This window comes from Nuphar pumila, chromosome 2, assembly GCF_984573655.1.
Source record: "Nuphar pumila chromosome 2, dmNupPumi1.hap1.1, whole genome shotgun sequence".
In the NCBI taxonomy this organism is placed as follows: Eukaryota; Viridiplantae; Streptophyta; class Magnoliopsida; order Nymphaeales; family Nymphaeaceae; genus Nuphar; species Nuphar pumila.
The window spans coordinates 89,167,435-89,187,615 of NC_143250.1; the positions used below are offsets into that span (position 1 = coordinate 89,167,435).

Below are 20,181 nucleotides of genomic sequence, written 5' to 3' on the forward strand. Positions count from 1 at the left end.
GTTCACATGCTACCCATTATCACAAGGATGAATCAAATGAGTCATGAAGATGAATACTCCTTTATGAAATATTATATTTCCATGTATTACACTATAATTCATCTTCAATGCTTATGCATGTTGAAATTACCTTTATGAATAGGTTGGTCTCTTACCTATTCTTCTATTGGTCCTTTAATATTGTTATTTTGTTATTCTCTCTAACCCATATGAGAGATTCTTTATGCAAAATCAACAATACACACTACAAGAAATCTATGGATTAGCGACAGTCGTAATCCATCGCAAATTCATCACTAAACAGTTTAGCGACAAATTAACGATGAAAAACTTTCATCGCAATTTTCTAGTCGCTAATTAACGACGAAATATATCTGTCGCTACTTTCGTCGCTAATTTGTGATAGATTGGCAAATGCCATGATCTGTCGTGAGACTGTCGCTAATTCACAGAGATTTGGTTTTGCAACAGATACACATCCGTCTCTATTGTAGCAACAAATCTATAACAGATTACAATCCATCGCAAAACATAGGCCGATTCAATTTTGCGATGGATAAATATCTGTCCCTAATCCGTCGCTAAATTAGAGGCAAAAGATAAAAAAAATTTAAAAAAAACCTGTTTGAAATATAAATATCAAGAAAAATTTTCTCGTTATATAATTTATATATCTTGTGTATAAAAAATAAAGTACACATACAAAATACAAATACAAAGTAGTTGAAACAAATTTAGCACAAGATACAAGGTGAAAAAATCTATTGATCCACTATAATCATCGTCAAGTTCTAATTATTTACAAGTGAACATATATAAGAAATTTCTTTTGAAACAACAAGAAGGTGCAACAAATGCAACATATGAATCTAATCATCGCCAAGATTTTGAGCATCATCCTCTTCATTGTCTCGATCTGCCCCTTCATCCATGCCTCCATCAGCTCATCTATGCTGATTATCTCCAGCATCCTATAAGAGAACCAAAAGGTTAGTATTGATAAACAAAATATAATGAAATAATTTATATGCAATGCACCTAATCTAAGGCAATCAAAGTAACATGAATGAATTACACATCGACTAGCTAGCAATAAAGTGAAGGACATTAACTGAATTCAGATATGTGTTCTAAGGCTGACAAAAAAAAAATCATAGTGATTCAATCATGTAGATATGTGTTCTAAGGTTGTCAAAAAAAATATCATAGTGATTCAAGCATGCATATATGTATTATAAGGCTGTCAAATACATGTGTTCTGTATCACAATCATGCATATATGTGTTATAAGGCAGTCAAAAAAATTCATAGGGATGCAATCATGCAGATATGTGTTCTAAGGTTGTCAAAAAACTTTCATAGTGATTCAATAATGCATATATGTGTTATAAGGCAGTCAAACAATTTCATAGTGATGAAATCATGCTTATCTATGTGTTCTAAGGTTGTCAAAAAACTTTCATAGTGATGAAATCATGCTTATATATGTGTTCTAAGGTTGTCAAAAAACTTTCATAGTGATTCAATCATGCATATATATGTGTTATAAGGTAGTAAAAAAACTTACATAGTGGAATCATGCTTATATGTGTTCTAATATTGTAAAAAAACTTTCATAATGATTCAATCATGCATATATGTGTTATAAGGCAGTCAAAAGCTTTCATAATGATGAAATCATGCTTATATGTGTGCTAATGTTGTCAAAAAACTCTCATAGTGCTTCAATCAAGCATATATGTGTTCTAAGGTTGTCAAAAAACTTTCATAGTGATTCAAGCATGCATATATGTGTTATAAGGTTGTCAAAAAACTTTCATAGTGATGGAATCATGCCTATATGTGTTCTAATATTGTCAAAAAACTTTCATAGTGATTCAATCATGCATATATGTATTATAAGGCAGTCAAAAAACTTTCATAGTGATGTAATCATGCTTATATGTGTTCTATTATTGTAAAAAAACTTTTATAATGATTCAATCATGCATATATGTGTTCTAAGGTTGTCAAAAAACTTTCATAGTGATTTAAGCATGCATATATGTGTTCTAAGGCAGTCAAAAAACTTTCATAATGATGAAATCATGCTAATATATGTTCTAAGGTTGTCAAAAAACTTTCATATTGATTCAATCATGCATATATATGTTATAAGGCAATAAAAAAACTTTCATAGTGATGAAATCATGCTTATATGTGTTCTAATGTTGTCAAAAAACTCTCATAGTGATTCAATCATGCATATATGTGTTTTAAGGTTGTCAAAAAACTTTCATAGTGATTCAAACATGCATATATGTGTTCTAAGGCAGTAAAAAACTTTCATAATAATGAAATCATGCTAATGTGTTCTAAGGTTGTTAAATTTTTTTTATAGTGATTCAATCATGCATATATGTGTTATAAGACAGTAAAAAAACTTTCATAGTGATGAAATCATGCTTATATGTGTTCTAATATTGTCAAAAAACTCTCATAGTGATTCAATCATGCATATATGTGTTCTAAGGTTGTCAAAAAACTTTCATAGTGATTCAAGCATGCATATATGTGTTCTAAGGTAGTAAAAAAACTTTCATAATGATGAAATCATGCTAATATGTGTTCTAAGGTTTTCAAAAAACTTTCGTAGTGATTCAATCATGCATATATGTGTTATAAAGCAATTAAAAAACTTTTATAGTGATGAAATCATGCTCATATGTGATGAAATCATGCATATACTAGCTTAAAATCTAACAACAAGAAATAAATGACATAAAACTTTCATACCTGACAGGCACCTGTAGACGAAGTTCCCTTGTCCCAAAAAAAACTGCATAACTCATTACGGACAACGTCAGAAATTGCTTCATGTAAATAGTCACGCACTGTGTTCTTAAAAAGCTGGCGAACACCATCCCAAGAATTAGCAGGGTCAATCGGACGTTGGGAGTTGATGCTGAAGAGAGAACTCTGAGAGCTCTGGCTGGAAGAGGCAACGACTAGTGTGATGTTCATATTACTCTCAAACCCGAACACACAACCTTTTTTTGGTTCATCGGTTGCAGTCACTCATGTAGCAGGATCAAAAGGCGGATGCTGAGTGGAGTCATTGCCATATCGCTTTACCATCTGCTGCTCGTATGACTCCTATAAAGTAATTATTACAGCATGGATTAATAATTAAGAATTACAATATTCATGGTAACTTGTCTATTATAATGTTTATTAATACAATAAATACATGCAGTTGTCGCTCTCACATTCTCTGATATAAACTTTCTCATGCTCTTACGTTTATGTGTTTCAACAAACACATCCTTATAAGGCACAATGCCTCTTTTTTCTGCTTTCTGCGAGGTTGAATGATAAAAAAATCAATTAAAAAGTATGCAACAATACTTATACATTTGACAATATATATTGATGAGTTACCATTTTCTTCTGGTGGCTCTCAAAAGTCCTATATCTACCTGTGTGTAGATGGGTATCAGGCATCTTCGCTCAGTTTTGTGCAGCCTTTGCTGAGCGGTTTCGAAATTCATGGCCCGCCCACTTGTCGTACATTGCATCCCAATAATTTGACCTGATAGTAGGAGGGCCATAGCCATCTATCCCACCAGATGCTTTTATTGTTGTAGTATTCATATTATACATCATGTCTGCAAATCGATTGACAATCACTTTCTACCATACCCGCCTCGCGTCCTGCTCCTCCTTCGCAGTTGCGAAGTGATTTGAAGCCTATAAATAATTTCAGAAAGTTAGTATACATGACTATAACAAAACATTAAATATGAAACACATTAGCTATGATAAACGAATATATACCATGAATGAGAACCACAATCTTTTCAACATCTCCTTCGGGTACTCTTTTCATTGAGTGATCGGTCCCGAAAGATGCTGAACTAGTGACTACCTAATTTCTCGTATTACTTCTTGTGGCTCGAATCTCGCATTGCACATGAATTAATACATATTAACTATCGATATACACTATTTATAAGATAAGTGAAAATGAAATAGTTACGATCAATTATCGATATACACTATTTGAATGAGTTATCGTGTGTCAGACTCAAAAGACCCTGCATCCGGTGTTGTCTCGTGACATGTATGAATAGTTGGTGTAGGTGGGTCATGTGCAGGCAAAACATTATCTATAGAAAAATGAGTTAAAAAATCACACAATGCACATTTAAACTAATTAAATATACAATTAGTTAAATGATATACCTATCGAAGCATCCCGTGAAGATAAAGGTTGAGACTGACTACCACTGGGTGCTCGACCATTGTGACCTCCACAAACTATATTCTAACAAATAAAAAATTTATTTGGATCAGTTACATAACTCTATATCTTCATAGATACATAATCAAATTACAAATAACTTCATGCAAGCATGCATACAGTCACATCAAACATTGCAATACATTCAAATCATTCATATCAAACATTGCAATACATTCAAACATAAGAGCATATAAGAAAGTGATGTGGTATGTATTACAAGTTGTATTTCACTAGCTAGAGTATGCTTCCCCATCAACTGTTTGACTTTTATATTCTTTTTCTTCCTCCTCCTCTTCATTTTCTTCGTCTTCTTCTTTATTGGGCGCCCATCCACTTGGTGTATCATTTGGATCACATTCTTTTATACGTGTGCCATCGGACAATGAAGATATGACATGTATACCATGTGTGACATCATGACCATAAGAGAAGTCATACATATCATCTGATTGCTAGTAATCACCCTCTTCAACAATCTTGTCTTCCTGTAATTGATCATATTCGAGGTATAGTTTAGACTTCACTTTGCAAACTGCCCACCATTCATTTCTATCTGACTTTCTTGTATTCAGATATGAAGTATAGTAAACTTGTTGAGCTTGCAAGGCTAATATGAATGGTTCATATATTTTAAAACTTGATTTATGATTCACCTCCACAATGCCTGAGGCTTTGTCGACTCTTGTTGCTGTGGGATCAAACCAATGACACTTGAATAAAGTTACCCTATTATTTATGCCTAAGTAAGTCAATGTCATTATTTCTTCTATAACACCGTATTAGTCATGTTCATTTTCACCATAACTGCTACCCTTGACACACACACCACTATTCATCATTGATTTGTTTACACTGTAATCTTTTATATAGAATCGATAACCATTTACGATGTACCCGTTGTAACATTAGACAACTTTGGTCAGACTATTTTGAAAATTACACATTCCTTGGTCATTAACATCACCATGGCGGACTTACAAGCATAAACAATGATTGTGATCATGACCAATTAAGTAACTTATTATTGTTTATACAGAATGAATGTATGTCATCATCCTTACCAACTCTTTCAACCATGCCACAAACTTATTTTCATGTTCTTTCTGTACTTCTGAATCAGTGAGATGTGGAAGTTCTCTTCGCAACTCTAGATCAAATCGTCTGCACTTAACAAATATTTATATTACCGAACCATGTATGCACGTATAGAACTTAGTGTTATATATTAAGTATACTTACTCGATGTAGGGGTCGATCACTGAGCAATTAAAAAGGATATAGATTTATGTTGTGTCTTGTTCTCGATCTTCCAAGAGTCTTGACCGACAACTGCCAAAGGCATGCCCAAGTGGTTGAAAAATCGACAGTTTGTCAGCTATAATAAATTGTTCTTCATCATCATTATAAGGTGGGCAAGTGTAACATGTTAGAATATGAGCTTTAAAGTACATAGATGAGAAATTTGAAATCTTTTCTAAAGAGTATGCCTCATAAATAGAACCCTTCACTCTTGCTTTATTCTGAACTTTTTTTTTTTGAGGTCAAACATGCATCTGTCAACAATATACATCTCGTAATACAATAAATTCCCAATAGCATTAGGGAGAAAAATATAAAAAAAAAATTTACCTTTCAAATGGGTACATCCACTGATATTGCACAGGACCACCAACCCTAAGTTCATATGGCAAGTGTATGATCACATGTTTCATAACGTTAAAAAATGCTGGAGGAAATATCTTCTCTAGCTGACAAATAGTAGTAACGACAAAATCTTCGAGATTCTTTACCTCAGCTACTACAACTTCCAATGCACACAATGTCCTAAAAAATTGACTCAACTCGGATAATACCTCCCATATAGGTTTGTCTAACAAATCATGTAATGCTAGGAAAATCAGCCATTGCATGATAACATGACAATCATGGCTCTTCAACCCATACAATTGGCCCTCATCTATCTTTACAGCCTGAGTAATGTTAGAGACATATTCATCCAGAAATCTCAACTGTCTCAACCACTGACATACCTGCTTTACTTGATCTGGTCCAAGTACGTACCTTGCCTTTGGTTTCAATAATTTATCATTGTACTCTTGGAGTTTTAATTCTGGTCTTTTACATGTTATTTTTAAATCCACACGGGCCTTCGGATTATCCTTCGCTTTTCCTTTGACAATCATTACTGTATTGAATACATGTCAAACTTTATTTGTATGTCATCTCATATGTTTAGCTGTCCTCAAAGACATATACAATCGTTGCAATGTAGGGGTGAGAGAAAAGTAGCAGAGCGACTTGTATGATACTTCTTTTGACCTTGTGCTACCATTGCCTCTTATCATTGCCTTGAATCGAGGACGCTCACATGACGAACATGATCTACTATTTTCTTGATCTCTGAAATACAACATGCAGTGATTTGGACAAGCATCTATCTTTTGATACCCTATACCTAAAGTGTTGACCATAACCTTCACATGATAGAAATTTTATAGCAATTTCTCATCTTTGGTCAATATACTCTTCATAATAGAGCACAAACGGACAAAACATGATTGACTCAAGTTATACTCGAACTTTAAATTCACTAGTTGAAGAACTGCAGACAAGATAGTGTAACTCTCGTAACCATTCCAAAGTGGCTCATCAACATCTCTAAGTAAATCATAAAATCTACTAGCTGCATCGTTTGTTGCTTCTTCCTCTACCCCAGTTGGTACATCACTATGACCCATAGCAGAACCCAGTTCTGGTTCTACGACATCAAATATCAAATCCACATATAGATTATTGTGCACCACATCCACCTGTGCACCAAAATTGTTTCAAAAATTTTCACCATGAAGCGTCCAATTCTGATAATCACTCACAAAACCCTTCCTGTATAGGTGATGTCTAATGCCATGAGGTTCCACAAATCGATTATTCTTACATATCATGCAGGGGCACCTGATCCAACCTATAGAATCCACTGTACTGACACTTGCCATTGCAAATTCAATAAAACTGTCCACACCATCCATATATTCAAGTGATACCTTATTGTCAACTATCCTACGGTACATTCATTCACGATTTGCAGCCATTTTGTCCTATGATGTTACGGATATTATCCTAACCAGTTAAAAGAGAATCATAAAAATGCTATGATGAAGAAAATATCTAATTTATCATGCATTCATGGTGGATGTAATGATTTAATATATATATCACACACACACACACACATATATATATATATGTGTGTGTGTGTGTGTGTGTGTGTGCAAAACCATTCATAACACGTACATTCATTTGAAGCATGCTTTCATGATACAATTTTACATAGAAGGCATACTTAAATTGAAAATAACTTCATGCAAGCATGGATATAGTCACATCAAATATTATAATACATTCATGTCATATTCTTTAAACAAATCAGTTTTGAACATGACACATTTCTGCTTCGGTGTTGCTATTGAGTCAACCATCTCATGGGCAAGGAGGATGCTATGTTGAATTGACCTACCTCTCAAAAAGGTAATCTAGTCTATGCTAATAATTATTTTCAATGTTTCTCTCATTAAATTGACTATGATTTTGGTGATTACTTTGTACACAAAGTTGCATAAGCTTATAAGCATGAATTGGTTGAATTTATTTGCCCTTTCTACTTTTAAAATTAGAACTATATTGGTGTGATTGATTCTTTTTAGCATCTTTTCAGTTTTAAAGTTCATCTCTGCTTTACATAGGTCACCTCCCACTATATCCCAGTACTTTTCAAAGAAAGAACCTGAGAACCCATCGCAGCACTTTTGAGATCTAGTTCAAAAACTATGGTTATCTTCCTTTGTCACTCTTGGTTCTTCTTGTTCCTATTCTTCCTCTTTTTGCATACTTTCCATAGAAAATAGTTTCTTAAACTATGCAATTTGCTTCTTGCTTGATGACTTCCTTTCTTTTGATTTCTGAACCATCCTCTCTTATGATGAAAGATACATTCTTTTTGCATGATGTTTTTATTGATTATTGCATGGAAGAATCTTGTATTATGATCTCCCATCTTAAGCTATGTGCACCTCGATTTTTATTTCCACATATTTTCTTCTATTTGGGACAGAATTTGGAGCTCATAATGTAAATGTAGTTCTTTTTGTATTTTTCTTTTGTCTCCTCTTTCCATTTTCCACTGACTGGCCTTAAGTTCCTCCCTAATGGCCTTCATTCTTTCTGGAATGTAGCTTATATTTTTTTGTTTTATTCCTTGTCATTTTTTAACTGCATCAAGTTTTACTACTAGTCTAAACATAAGACAACCTTCTTTGGGTGTCTAGAATCAAAAAAATTGAATGAGGAGGCCACTCGATACCTGAGTTGACTGCTTAACAATAGACCATTATGATCTGATTTCATGCAGGGCAACATACATATCATTGTGTTAGGAAATTGATCAACCCATCACTCATTAACCAAAGCCCTATCCAAGCAACCCACACAAAATTGATCTCCTTGTTGCCCATTCTGCCATGTGAACAGGGGACATGCATGTTCAACTTCCGTTAGCTCACATTGGCTTATCATCTCATTGAATAAATTTGAGTCTTAATGATCCATGTATGAACATTTCCTTTCCCCAATTGCTCTGGTGGTATTCCAATCATCGAGAACCACCCACAACTGCTTTGTTTGATTTGCGCCATTCTAGCCATACACCTCTGAGGCCATAACCAAATCATTCTCTTGTTCAAATATGATTGTCGTGATCTAATCGATAATTAACAACACCTCCACAACTACCCCTCCTTGGGATCCATATACATATTATTCTACTATTTTCTATGGCTTCAAAATTCCCATACACATATGAGAATTCCTTTTGAATGAGGGGCAAAACCTCTGATGTGATCTTTGTTTCTAGCATAAAAATAACATCGACATTGTGGTCTTTTAGAACCCCGTTATAAGTTTGCAGGCCCATCTCTTTCTCAAACCCCTAAGTATATTCATCAATAGAGGTTTGTGGGTCAGTTCCCCCCCCCCTTGCAGATGTACAACACCTAGGCCATTTTTCATGGCAATTTCGATAAGAGGAGATGGCCAAAAATCCAACAGGCCCTCAATTTTTAGATCATACTGCATCCTCTCACAAGTTTTCATATAGTAATTTGTCTCAAATAGTTCATCATCCAGTGATTTCACAATGTCGTAAAAGAAGTCTAGCGACCATAATCGGCAGAAAGATCCGGTAGACGTTTGTGTGAAGAAAGAACACTAAAAAACAAAGACAAATCACTACAATAGGAATAACGTGGTTCGTTCATTTAGACCTACGTCCATGATAAACACTCTCTCTCTTTTTTCTTATTATTCAAATCATCCAGGAGTACATCATTTTATAGTACATAGCATGTAACCATCTTGGAAATTATCACAATGGTAAGATATATCACGATATCTAGTTTCCAAAAGCTTTGGATATGCATAGATGGCTTCCATAACCATTTTGGATATGATGAGAATGGATCCTGTGAATCAAGGAGAGAGAAGTGGAAGGCTATCGTCAACACTCCCCCTCAAGTGGGGCATAGATATTTACACAACCCCACTTGTGGAGAAGACCATGATGTTGATCTCGACTCATACCTTTGGTAAATCCATCAACAAGTTGTTTGGTACTTTTAGTATATGGAGTAGAAATTTCTCCTCTTTGAACCTTTTCACGTACAAAATGACAATCGATTTCGATATGCTTAGTCCATTCATGAAAGACTAAATTTGATGCAATATGTATTGTTGCTTGATTGTCGCAGGACATGGAGATAGGTAGATTGACTGACATCTTCATTTTGGCTAGGAGAGTTTTAGCCCATGTTATTTCACTGGCAGTAGTTGCCATGGCCCTGTACTCAGCATTTGTGCTAGATCTGGATACAACCTCTTGTTTTTTGCTTTTCTAAGTTACCATATTGCCACCAAAAAATACATAATATCTCTTGGTAGGCCTTCTGTCTGGACTTTCTGCCCAGTCTGTATTTGTGAACCTCTGAATTTGATGATGACCATTCTTTTTGTACCATAAACCTTGACCTGTAGTTCCTTTCAGATAATGCAATATCCGATTAACAATTTTCCAATGTTGTTCCTCAGATGCATGCATACATTGACTTGCTAGGCTGACAACATATGTAATATCCAGTCTAGTAATAGTTAAGTAGATTAGTTTTCCAACTAATCTCTGGTAGCCTTCTTTATTAATTGTTACATCATCAGGAGAGATAATGATTTTTTGTCCACCTTCAACCGGAGTTTCAACGGGCTTGCACCCAATTTTCCCATTGCCAAAATAAACACTATCAGAATACTTTTATCCGTTGCTTGTAATTACAACTGGCCTCTCTATCAATTAGATGTTAAAATTGCTTTCTTGCATGGAGACTTAAAGGAAGAAGTGTATATGAAACTTCCTCCTGGACATCTTGAAGAAGAAAAAACTGACATAGTATGCAAACTACATAAGTCCATTTATGGCCTAAAACAATCTCCCAGAGCATGGCATTATTGATCGAGCAATTTTTTAGAACAACATAAATTCATCAGAAGTAATGCTACAATTCAATGTTTGTCAAAGGAGAAGGAAATCATTTGATTATTATTTTGGTATATGTGGATGATATTATCTTGACAGGTACATACAATGAAGGCATTCAAAAAATAAAAAGACTTCTGCATGACACTTTTGACATAAAAGACTTGGGTAGACTGTGTTATTTCTTAAGCATTGAGATAGCCTATTCAAAAAAGGGTTTGTGTTTTTCTCAAAGAAAATATACGTTAGATCTACTTAAAGAAAGTTTTATCATAATCGAGACCTTGAGTCTGAGTATACCCTTTTGCCACCAACCTGGCTTTGTATCTCTCTATCATCCCATCGCTGTTGTGCTTTATCTTATATACCCAGCGACATCCGACAACCCTTTGTCCAAGTGGCAATAGAACAACTTCCCAAGTTTTATTTTTATGAAGAGCTTGCAACTCTTCATTCATAGCTTGAACCCATATTGGATCAATTCTAGCCTCCATATATATGGAAGGCTCCTTAACTCGAGAAATGTGACTGATGTAGGCTTTGTGTGTCCTACTAACATTGTGATACCCAATATAATAAGCTCAGATATATTAATTTAGAAATAATTAGATCGAGTATAAATGATGCCAAATATCATGATTGGAGGTCTGCCAATGACCTTGATATGTCTTGGCTTCTTAATTCGATGAAAACTTGAATTGTTGAAGGTTTTCTATTTTTAAACATCACTTAAAAAATATGAACCACGGCTGAAGAAATGTATAGCGAGCAAAATAATATTGCTCATATGTATCAGTTGTCCTGCGAGATTCATAATCTCAAGAAAGATACTCAAAGTTTCTCTGAATTTTTTGGAAAAATGAAGTGTCTATGGGATGAATATAAGTCTTATACCTCTACTTGCACTGATATTATTTCATTCAAAAAACTTCATGAAAAAGAAAAAAACATTTCAATTGCTTGCTGGGCTCGAAAATGAATTTGATCAAGTTCGAAGCTAGATTTTGTTATCAACCGAATTACCATCGGTTAACAATATATGTTCTATCATGATGAAAGAGGAAACTCGTCGTCGAGTGATGAATGTAGAAAAGTCTCTCCGTGAAGCATTCGATAGAGCTTTTTTCACTGATGTTATAGCATGTGCAACAAAAAATTATGAATAGCCAGGCCACAAACCAAGAAACAAGTTGTCTTGTACCTTTTGTAAAAAAAGTGGACATACCCGGGATAGATGATGGAATCTTCATGGAAAACTGGGAACTCCTTAAACTCGACGTTCTCATGAAGCCATACCATCCAGTCATGTGGATACCACTTTAAGTCTGAATGATAAAGCAAGCTCAGATGATCTGTCTACTCAATTAAAGGATATTGCCGAGCTCTTTAAAACCGTTTGTCAAAAGATTGATAAAGTAGCTATGACAGCCTCTACATCCTCTCCATCAAATCCAGATACCATTTCTGCTCACTATGTTGATTATGATAATAATTGGATCATTGATTCTGGGGCAAGCAAACATATGTGTTCGACCATAACCGATAAATCCAGGCTCAAACTGGTTCATGGCAGCAAGCATGTTGTTATTGCAGATGGGACAAAAGTTGAAGTAAAAGGTATTAGTAGATTTCAGCCTTTTGATTGTGTGAAGAAATTGGATGTTATGGTAGTCCCAAGCTTGTCAACTAACTTATTGTCTGTTTCAAAAATTACCAATGAGCTAAATTGTGATATCATCTTCTCACCATATAATGTGATATTTCAGGACAGGGTGACGAAGAATATGATTGGTGAAGGGAAAAGTTCCAATGGTCTTTATGTGCTTGAAAGACTTGATAGGGCCCTGCTTGCTGAAAAATATGAAGGATGTCTATGGCATAAACGCTTAGGCCATCCATCAAGCCACATATTGAACACTTTGTTTCTTGGTTTTTAATTTGATTGTCATTCTTGTGATGTTTGTAGGTATGCTCAAATGAGTAGACTTCCTTTTCCTAGATCAGATAATGTTGCTGAAAAACCTTTTGATTTGATTCATACTGACGTATGGGGCTCTTCTTTTGTGACATCTTATTTTGGTTTTAAGTATTATCTCACATTCATTGACGATTTTTCAAAATCTACTTGGATCTATTTGCTTAAGTCAAAAGATGAAATCCTTGGTAAATTTCAAAAAAAAATCTCTATGGTGGAAAATCAATATGACACAAAAATCAAGATTCTAAGATCTGACAACGGTACTAAGTATAAGAATACTCAGTTTGACGAATTTGAAAAACAAAAGGTTATAGACCATCAGTTTACCTATGTTGGTACTCCTCAACAAAATGAAGTAGCCGAAAGGAAAAATTGTCATATGCTTGAAGTTACTCGGGCCCTGTTATTCCAAATGAATGTTCCCAATTTTTTTTGGAGTGATGTTGTTCTGACTACTTGCTATATCATCAATCGCCTGCCTAGCAGAATTTTGAAAAAAACATTCTCCACTTGAAATTCTAAAGGGACAAAAAATCAATTTGAATCACATGTGAACCTTTGGATGTGTTGTATTTGTAGCCAAACAAGGATCGAATAAATTTAGTAGTCATGCTTCTAAATGTGTTTTCTTGGGGTATTTTGCCTCTCAAAAGAAGTATAAATGTTATAATATAGAAGAACAATGTCTTTTTATCTCCAAGGATGTAGAATTCAATGAAAATACTTCATTCTTTCAGCAGGAACAACTTCAGAGGGAGATAATAACTAGGGATATATTTGAGAAAAAAACTATTCTCAGGAGGAAATAGTTCTGCTTGCGACTGACACATATAAAGAAATTGTAACCAGCATAGGAAGAACTCTAGACTCATCAGTCTCAACGCAAGAAGCAAACTCTACCGTAACCATTTTGGATATGATGAGAATGGATCCCGTGAATCAAGGAGAGAAAAGTGGAAGGCTATCGTCAACAGTTTGCATATCTGAATAGTGGTCTGGACCTTGAGATTGATCGACATTCTAAGCTTCCAAGGATTTGTTACCAGAGTGCACCCGATGACTCTCCAAGCCCCTTTCCGCTGTCGAACCCGTCAAGATGAGGAAGAGGCCATCTCAGAAAGTCGAGAAAGTGATCCCTTTCATGCCTGTCAACGGCCCTTTCATGGCCTCAATCATGAAACAGTAGTCCATCTTTTTATCCGTCAAGCCTCCTGGAAATCCGACGATCATGTAAGCCCCATCGGTTCCAGCAGCTGAGAGTATCTACTTGTCGGAATTTGAACTCGGGAGCGAGGGTTTCCTTGGTTTGCCTTCATCACCTCCACTGTCGAGTTCTGCGACTGTAGGTGGCCTCTTGAGATCACATTTGCCCAAGGCCGAACATCATGGATTTGTTCCATGCCGCCCTCACCTGTTGCGGCATGTTTCCCCCGGTCAGGTGGGGGAATCCATTCCTCTTCCCCCGTCTGCCCATTTGCATCCTCTGAACCTTCACACTCCATCACAGTCCACACTCACTAGTACTCGGGAGCGCATCTCAATCTTTAGGATCCGGTTTGAATCTGGATTTGTTTAGCCAAGCTTGTTTATGTTATAGTACTTGTTTGTTGACGTTGCCTTAGGTGTTGCAAGATGGAGAAAACCACAAGCCGTTTCTGTCGGGATGCATTTGCAGTTGGGCTCAATAATTTGAACTTGGGTTGGGACATTGAATACAGCCGTTACGCTTCTTCAACTTTCTCAGGGTTAATAATAGAAAGATGGAAAATCCGTCTTATAATGTGCCATCACTCTGTTAAATTCATTCTGCTATGCTCTCTGCTTTTGCTCATCAATTTGTGATCTCTGCTAAATTCATTCTGTTATGCTCTCTACTTTTCTATCTTCCGCTTCTCTGATTTTCTCTGCTTTTTATGTTTTCTATACTCTTATCAAGTTTCCATTTGGGTGTCTCCTTGTCACGCAATTTCTGAATATTATCTACCTTTATTAAATGTACATCCAGTTGTCTTTTTGCCCAAACAGAAAACATTATCGTTTATTCATGAAAAACGATGCAAAGAAATGAGCCCAGGTCTTGCTTGGTAACTAAATTGTTTGCATAAACAAAACTTGGTTGCAATTCTCAAGTGGGTTATAGACATGGACAAAGTATTCATAGGTAACACCGTGTTTATGCAAAATCAATCTATGTTATTGTTGAAAGCTTGCGATTAGTTTGTGCATGGGGCTCACGCTTGAATAGTTGTTGCTAGTTTTGGTTTGGTGATCCAAAAGCATTTAACCGGTGCAGAAATTTCATCACAAAGCCGATGATATAAATGATTGAAATTTAGAAGGAACTCTTGGAAAACAAGTAAAAAATTAATGCGCGCATGAACATTGATCGAATGAGTATATTCTAGAAGTACTCTGCACTCTAAGCATTCTTCTCCCATACAGCATAACCGTTTCCAGAGGCAGCCAATTGAAACCCAGATGGAATCAAGTCTCCCACACTATACCTAGACCCTATCTTTGCAATGACATTCTCGTTAATCTTAGCCACATAAAGATCGTTTTCTGCGGCCAATATTTCGCAAGTGCTTCCAGGCACAATCCCATTCTTAGCCCGAACACTTGTTAGTGTCTTGATCTCCTTCGCCAATCCCCAATCAAAATAGTGATCATAGAACTGCAAAAGTAAAACACAAAAATAAAAACAAAATTAATTAAAGGGATTTGATGAATACATAATCATACAAAATATCATACTCACAATGGAGGGTATGCCAGGGTGTGTAAGGATGTAAGCATAGCCCTGCATGACCTTGTCTGCTGGGAAAGGCCAAGACTTCTGAGTGGAGCCTGTGTCATGGTTATCTATAAACGTCACAGCCTTCTCCGGAGAGATTCCAATCAAGCCGGAAGGTTTCCCTTGCGTGTCCTTCAAACGCCACAGCTCATTTTGCACAGCCGACTGCAGCACCCCTTTGGTGGTGAAATCGAACGCCGTCGCGACTCCACCCGCACCCCTCACCCAGTTATCGAGCGCCCTCCGATGTTCCTCCGGGCCTTGAACTGGGTCCGGGCCCAGCGAAGTCCATACCTCACCCACCACAAACTCTGGCTCGCCTCGCTCGATGTAGCCTCTCGTCACGTCTGTTGAGTATCCCCTTGCAAAGTCGAGTCGCCATCCGTCAAAGCCGACATCGGTATTGAGCCAATTCAGCCAGTCGGTGAACTCCTGCTGCACCCTCTGGTTCAGGTGGTCCATGTCCGGTGCCGGAATGTAGGCGTCTCCGCTGTCATAGTTGCCGGAGCCATCGGAGTACTGGGTGTCGTCCTTGCAGATGGACCAGGGGCCCCAGTCGAGGCTGCCATCGCCCTTCCCACCCTCGAAGATGCACCACACTCCTCGGCCGTCCTTCTTGGCCGCCGTTCGGTGGTTGATGACTACATCCGCCAAGCACTTGATGTTTGATTCATGGAACACGCTTATAAGGTCTTTCAGTTCGGACTCCGTCCCATACTTTGATGCATTTAGATCATAGTATCTCCCCGGCATGTAACCTACACGACTCAAAGACTACGTTATGCATATATTTCCAGTATGTGTACATGCATGCATCCATCCGTGCGTGCTTCGTACAAGAGAATCTTTATATATGTGTTACTTACTTTATGCAATTGGCAAAATGAGTTATATCAATCATTGACCTAATGAATGTATGCAAGTAAGAAGCAGCCAGATAGCCTTTTATAAAATGGTATCCCTAAATTATTGCATTGCACTTCTGGGTGGCCACACTTAGGTGTTTGGATGCAACCACTTATCCAAATGAACAGGAGAAGGTGAGATGTTCTATTATAGAGCATAATGCAATTTCCCAGCTTATCCCGTTTATCTGGGTAAGTGGGTGAAAACAAAATCTCCTGAGATTCTTGTGGGATCTCAAAGGAGACCTATTATGTTTACCTTCAGGAGAAACCGACTGCGAGGGGGGAGGAAGCCACACATGAGTAACACCGGCCTCTGCTATCTGAGGCACCAAGTTTTTAAGAACGCGATACCATCCCTGCGTGTTCTTTGATGATTCCCAATTGAACCCCTGAGATCATCCAGAACATAGAGAATGCATCAATCGCAATTTCATGCACAAGCATCATTTCATGCAAACTGCAGAGAACACTGCCAGGGTACCTGGCTGTCTACCCAAACTCTTAAGTGAGAAAAACGAAAAAAATCGTTAGTATCTTTAAAGATTATAAGAAATCCAAATCTTCCTTATTTATAGATGATGAATATGCAAACATAAGAAAAGCGTTCCTTTTCTTCTTAAGATAAAAACGCTCCATTTCTTAACCAAAACGACAACGTTTCCCAATCCGGTTCTACTCATCAACCCAATGTCATCCCTATCGTCATACCCTATCTTGGGATCTAATATTGTTGCAAGTTGTTTCTACCAAATCCGACTCATAGATGTGATCTATATAGTTCATTTAGCAAATATCTGCATTTGAATTGCTAGAATCTGAACTGATAGCAGGATTTTCTAACGATTATTTAAAAGATCAACGGCTGTAAAAATGCTACATATTTCTTTTTTAAAGAAAAACATGATCCAAGGTTCGGTTCTTATTAAATTGACCACGTCGAATCCATCTACAAGGCCAAATTTGATCAAAAAAACTTGCAAGAATGAGATCCCAATGGGGATTATGACGCTATCAATGTAAGGAGAGACGTCACTTGGGAGGAGGTAAGAACAAAAGAAGGGTTATAGAAACAAACTATAATTTGCTTTTTTGATATTTGCATGGAGAAACCAGCCCCAAGATCAGAGACCTAGCCGCACTGGCTCTGCCTGCCGTACTTTTTGATCACTATCCTGGTAGCCTAAAACTCCATGGGCTTACTCCTTACCTCAAGGGAGTTGCAACAATTCAGCTTGCGCAAGAGGTGACGCCCACAGGATTTGAACCTAGACCGCCAGTCTAATGGCCTAGGCCCCATCCCACTACACCAAACCCCTTTGGGTCCTATAATTTGCTTTTTAACAAGTGAGAACATGACGAGTATCTTGGATCAATTTTGCCACCCAAGCTGCAAAAGCATGCAAAAGTTGGGGCTGAAAAAGTAGAGGATGGGTGCTTTCCAAAACATATTGGACATTCTTTGCATATAAGGAAAAAACAATATATATCAAGGATATATGAGGCTAGCAGAACTCCTTCTGCAACCTCAAGAGTTTTACCTGAAAGAGAAGCTGGGCATAGGAAGACTGCAGTAAGAGAGAAACGAAGAGGAAGAGAAAAGGAAAGAGGGAAACGAACATGGGTCTCCTGTTGTGGGGAGCCATTAGAGAGGAAGGTTGTTGAATGGTTTTGGGTGCTCTCCATTGGCTCTCCACAGGGTTTTTTATAGCCTAAAATGAAGTTAATGCTAGGTTAGAAAAGGACAATGTAGATAAGAAAGGATTCAGATATACTTGAGTCAAAAAGAGTGGGAAGAGGCCTTCCACGTTTAAGGCCTTCCACCCTTTTTTATGCTCAATAAGACAGACCACCGAAGTAACGGAAACGGGGAATGGTTCTAGTCTCGTTAAGGTCTTCGAATCGGGTTGGCCTTAAGTCCCAACCCAGTCAAAGGCTGTTGGTTTTTTTTTGAATTTATAACCCAAGAAACCACACCCGGCACGAAGACCTGGTCGTGCCGACTCAGCCTACTATACTACGGTCGTCGTGCCAACAGCGTAAAACTCTGAGGCTAGGACCCCCCTGACCTCAGGGCCTATGATACGCATTGGCTTGTGCAGAGGGGGCGACGCCCATGAAAATCGAACTTTGACCCACTAAGCCAACCCCCCTTGGAGCGTCAAAGACTGGTGGTTGCTCTGAAAAATTGAACTCATCAATCATGCATGGTTATTCATATCTGGCTGTACCGACCTAGGGTTTCAAAACAAAACCCGGTGAAAATAGCAGTTAGTCGTGCCTTAGGAATATAGTTGGTTTTGTTGTATTTGTCTATGTATAATATTGTATATAGTTTATTTATTGTAGTTGTTTTTCATTTTCTTTAGGGATATTTTAGTTTTGGGGTTATTTTCTTGTGATATAACCCCGGTAAAGAGGGTCGACTCCTTGCACATTTGTTCACTCACTCAATAAGACTTGGTGAGCTTTGCCCTCCACATAGCATGTGTGTTTGACTCCTCTCTTGAATTTCTCGGAAGAAACCTGACCCAGTTCATGAAGAGCAAAATCCTACTATTAGTAAATTAAGAAACTTCGGGATTTATTTCATTTTACTTGGAGCGAGATCATCTTTTGAAGTCCGAACCCGTTAAAGAGATCATGCAGAAATGTCATGAAAAATAATAACTGAAAGCTGCCGTTTGCATGTGGTACTAGTTACCACTGTGGAAATATACCAGCTTTGGTAGGTTCAGAGCCTGATGGCTATTTTTATCATTCTTTAGAGCAGTAATGGTCATATTGTATATAACCGATATGTGAGAGTGGGGGCCATACACACCTCTCCTGCTATCTTCTTTTTTTTCTTTAAAAGTCTCCTGCTATCTTAAGTCCTGCAACCCTATCACATTGAAGAGCAAACAAGCCGCACGACATGACTTGCACCGATTCATGGACTAGGTTGCAATTAGGGCTCGTAAACGAGTTGAACTTGAAGTGTTGCTCATTCTTATGGTGCACTAAACTGAGTTTGAGCTCATAAGGAACCCAAGTAAAAATGAGTCGAGTTCAAGCTGACTTGTTTACAGAAAAAATGCATTATTTTAAAACCTAAAGAAATAGGACTACAAAAAAAAATGCATTGTTTCCTAGTCAAAAGTAATATGATTTTACCACTAAGCCTATTTCTGGCAAACCAAATAGTTCAATATGTTTCTACATATACATATAATGTAAAATACATCTAAAAGATATTTTTTACTACTTAGCTCATACAAGTCGAGTACAGCCTGTTTTATGAGTTTGAACCAGCTCTTTATATTACACGTTTCGGAAAAATTGGAATTGTGATGAACACACCCTAGATGAAATAGGAATTGGGTCTGATTGGTAGACTCAGAGTGTAACGAACAATACTTCAACTGGAGTCGCGTGGACAAAAGCAGATTGGACCTACCTGGATCTAGGTATGGGCTTGTGAGTTATGAGCCTTGGGGTCTGCACCCTTGTGGGTTCGATGGATAGGAGGCGAGGGATTCTTGGGGTTTATGGGGTAAGAGGTACGGTAGGTTTTGGACAAATTGGCTAGTTGGGTAAGTTCAGATTGGGTTCGGTGAGAGATTCAAGTATGAGTATAGGTCCAAAACTTGGGGTACTTGTTCT

The 20,181-nt window shown here is 37.2% G+C and overlaps 1 protein-coding gene across 1 annotated transcript; it reads right to left on the minus strand.

Moving 5' to 3' along the window:
- Nucleotides 1-15,256: 15,256 nt before the first annotated feature.
- On the minus strand, nt 15,257-18,182 carry LOC149846014 (alpha-amylase-like). Its single transcript, XM_089990215.1, has 4 exons — nt 18,078-18,182; nt 16,796-16,928; nt 15,596-16,389; nt 15,257-15,511 (listed from the first exon to the last, which is right to left on the minus strand). The coding sequence occupies exons 1-4, from the start codon at nt 18,180-18,182 to the stop codon at nt 15,257-15,259; spliced, it is 1,287 nt and encodes a 428-aa protein (XP_089846341.1).
- Nucleotides 18,183-20,181: the final 1,999 nt, after the last annotated feature.

Excerpts from the sequence above, each read along its gene's own strand:
- LOC149846014 (XM_089990215.1), bottom strand. The coding sequence starts at position 18,182 with ATGGCTCCCCACAACAGGAGACCCATGTTCGTTTCCCTCTTTCCTTTT. Across the intron at positions 16,929-18,077 it reads ATGCCCAGCTTCTCTTTCAG|GGGTTCAATTGGGAATCATC; the intron begins GTAAAACTCTTG and ends GGATGATCTCAG. Across the intron at positions 16,390-16,795 it reads GCAGTCGGTTTCTCCTGAAG|GTTACATGCCGGGGAGATAC; the intron begins GTAAACATAATA and ends TGAGTCGTGTAG.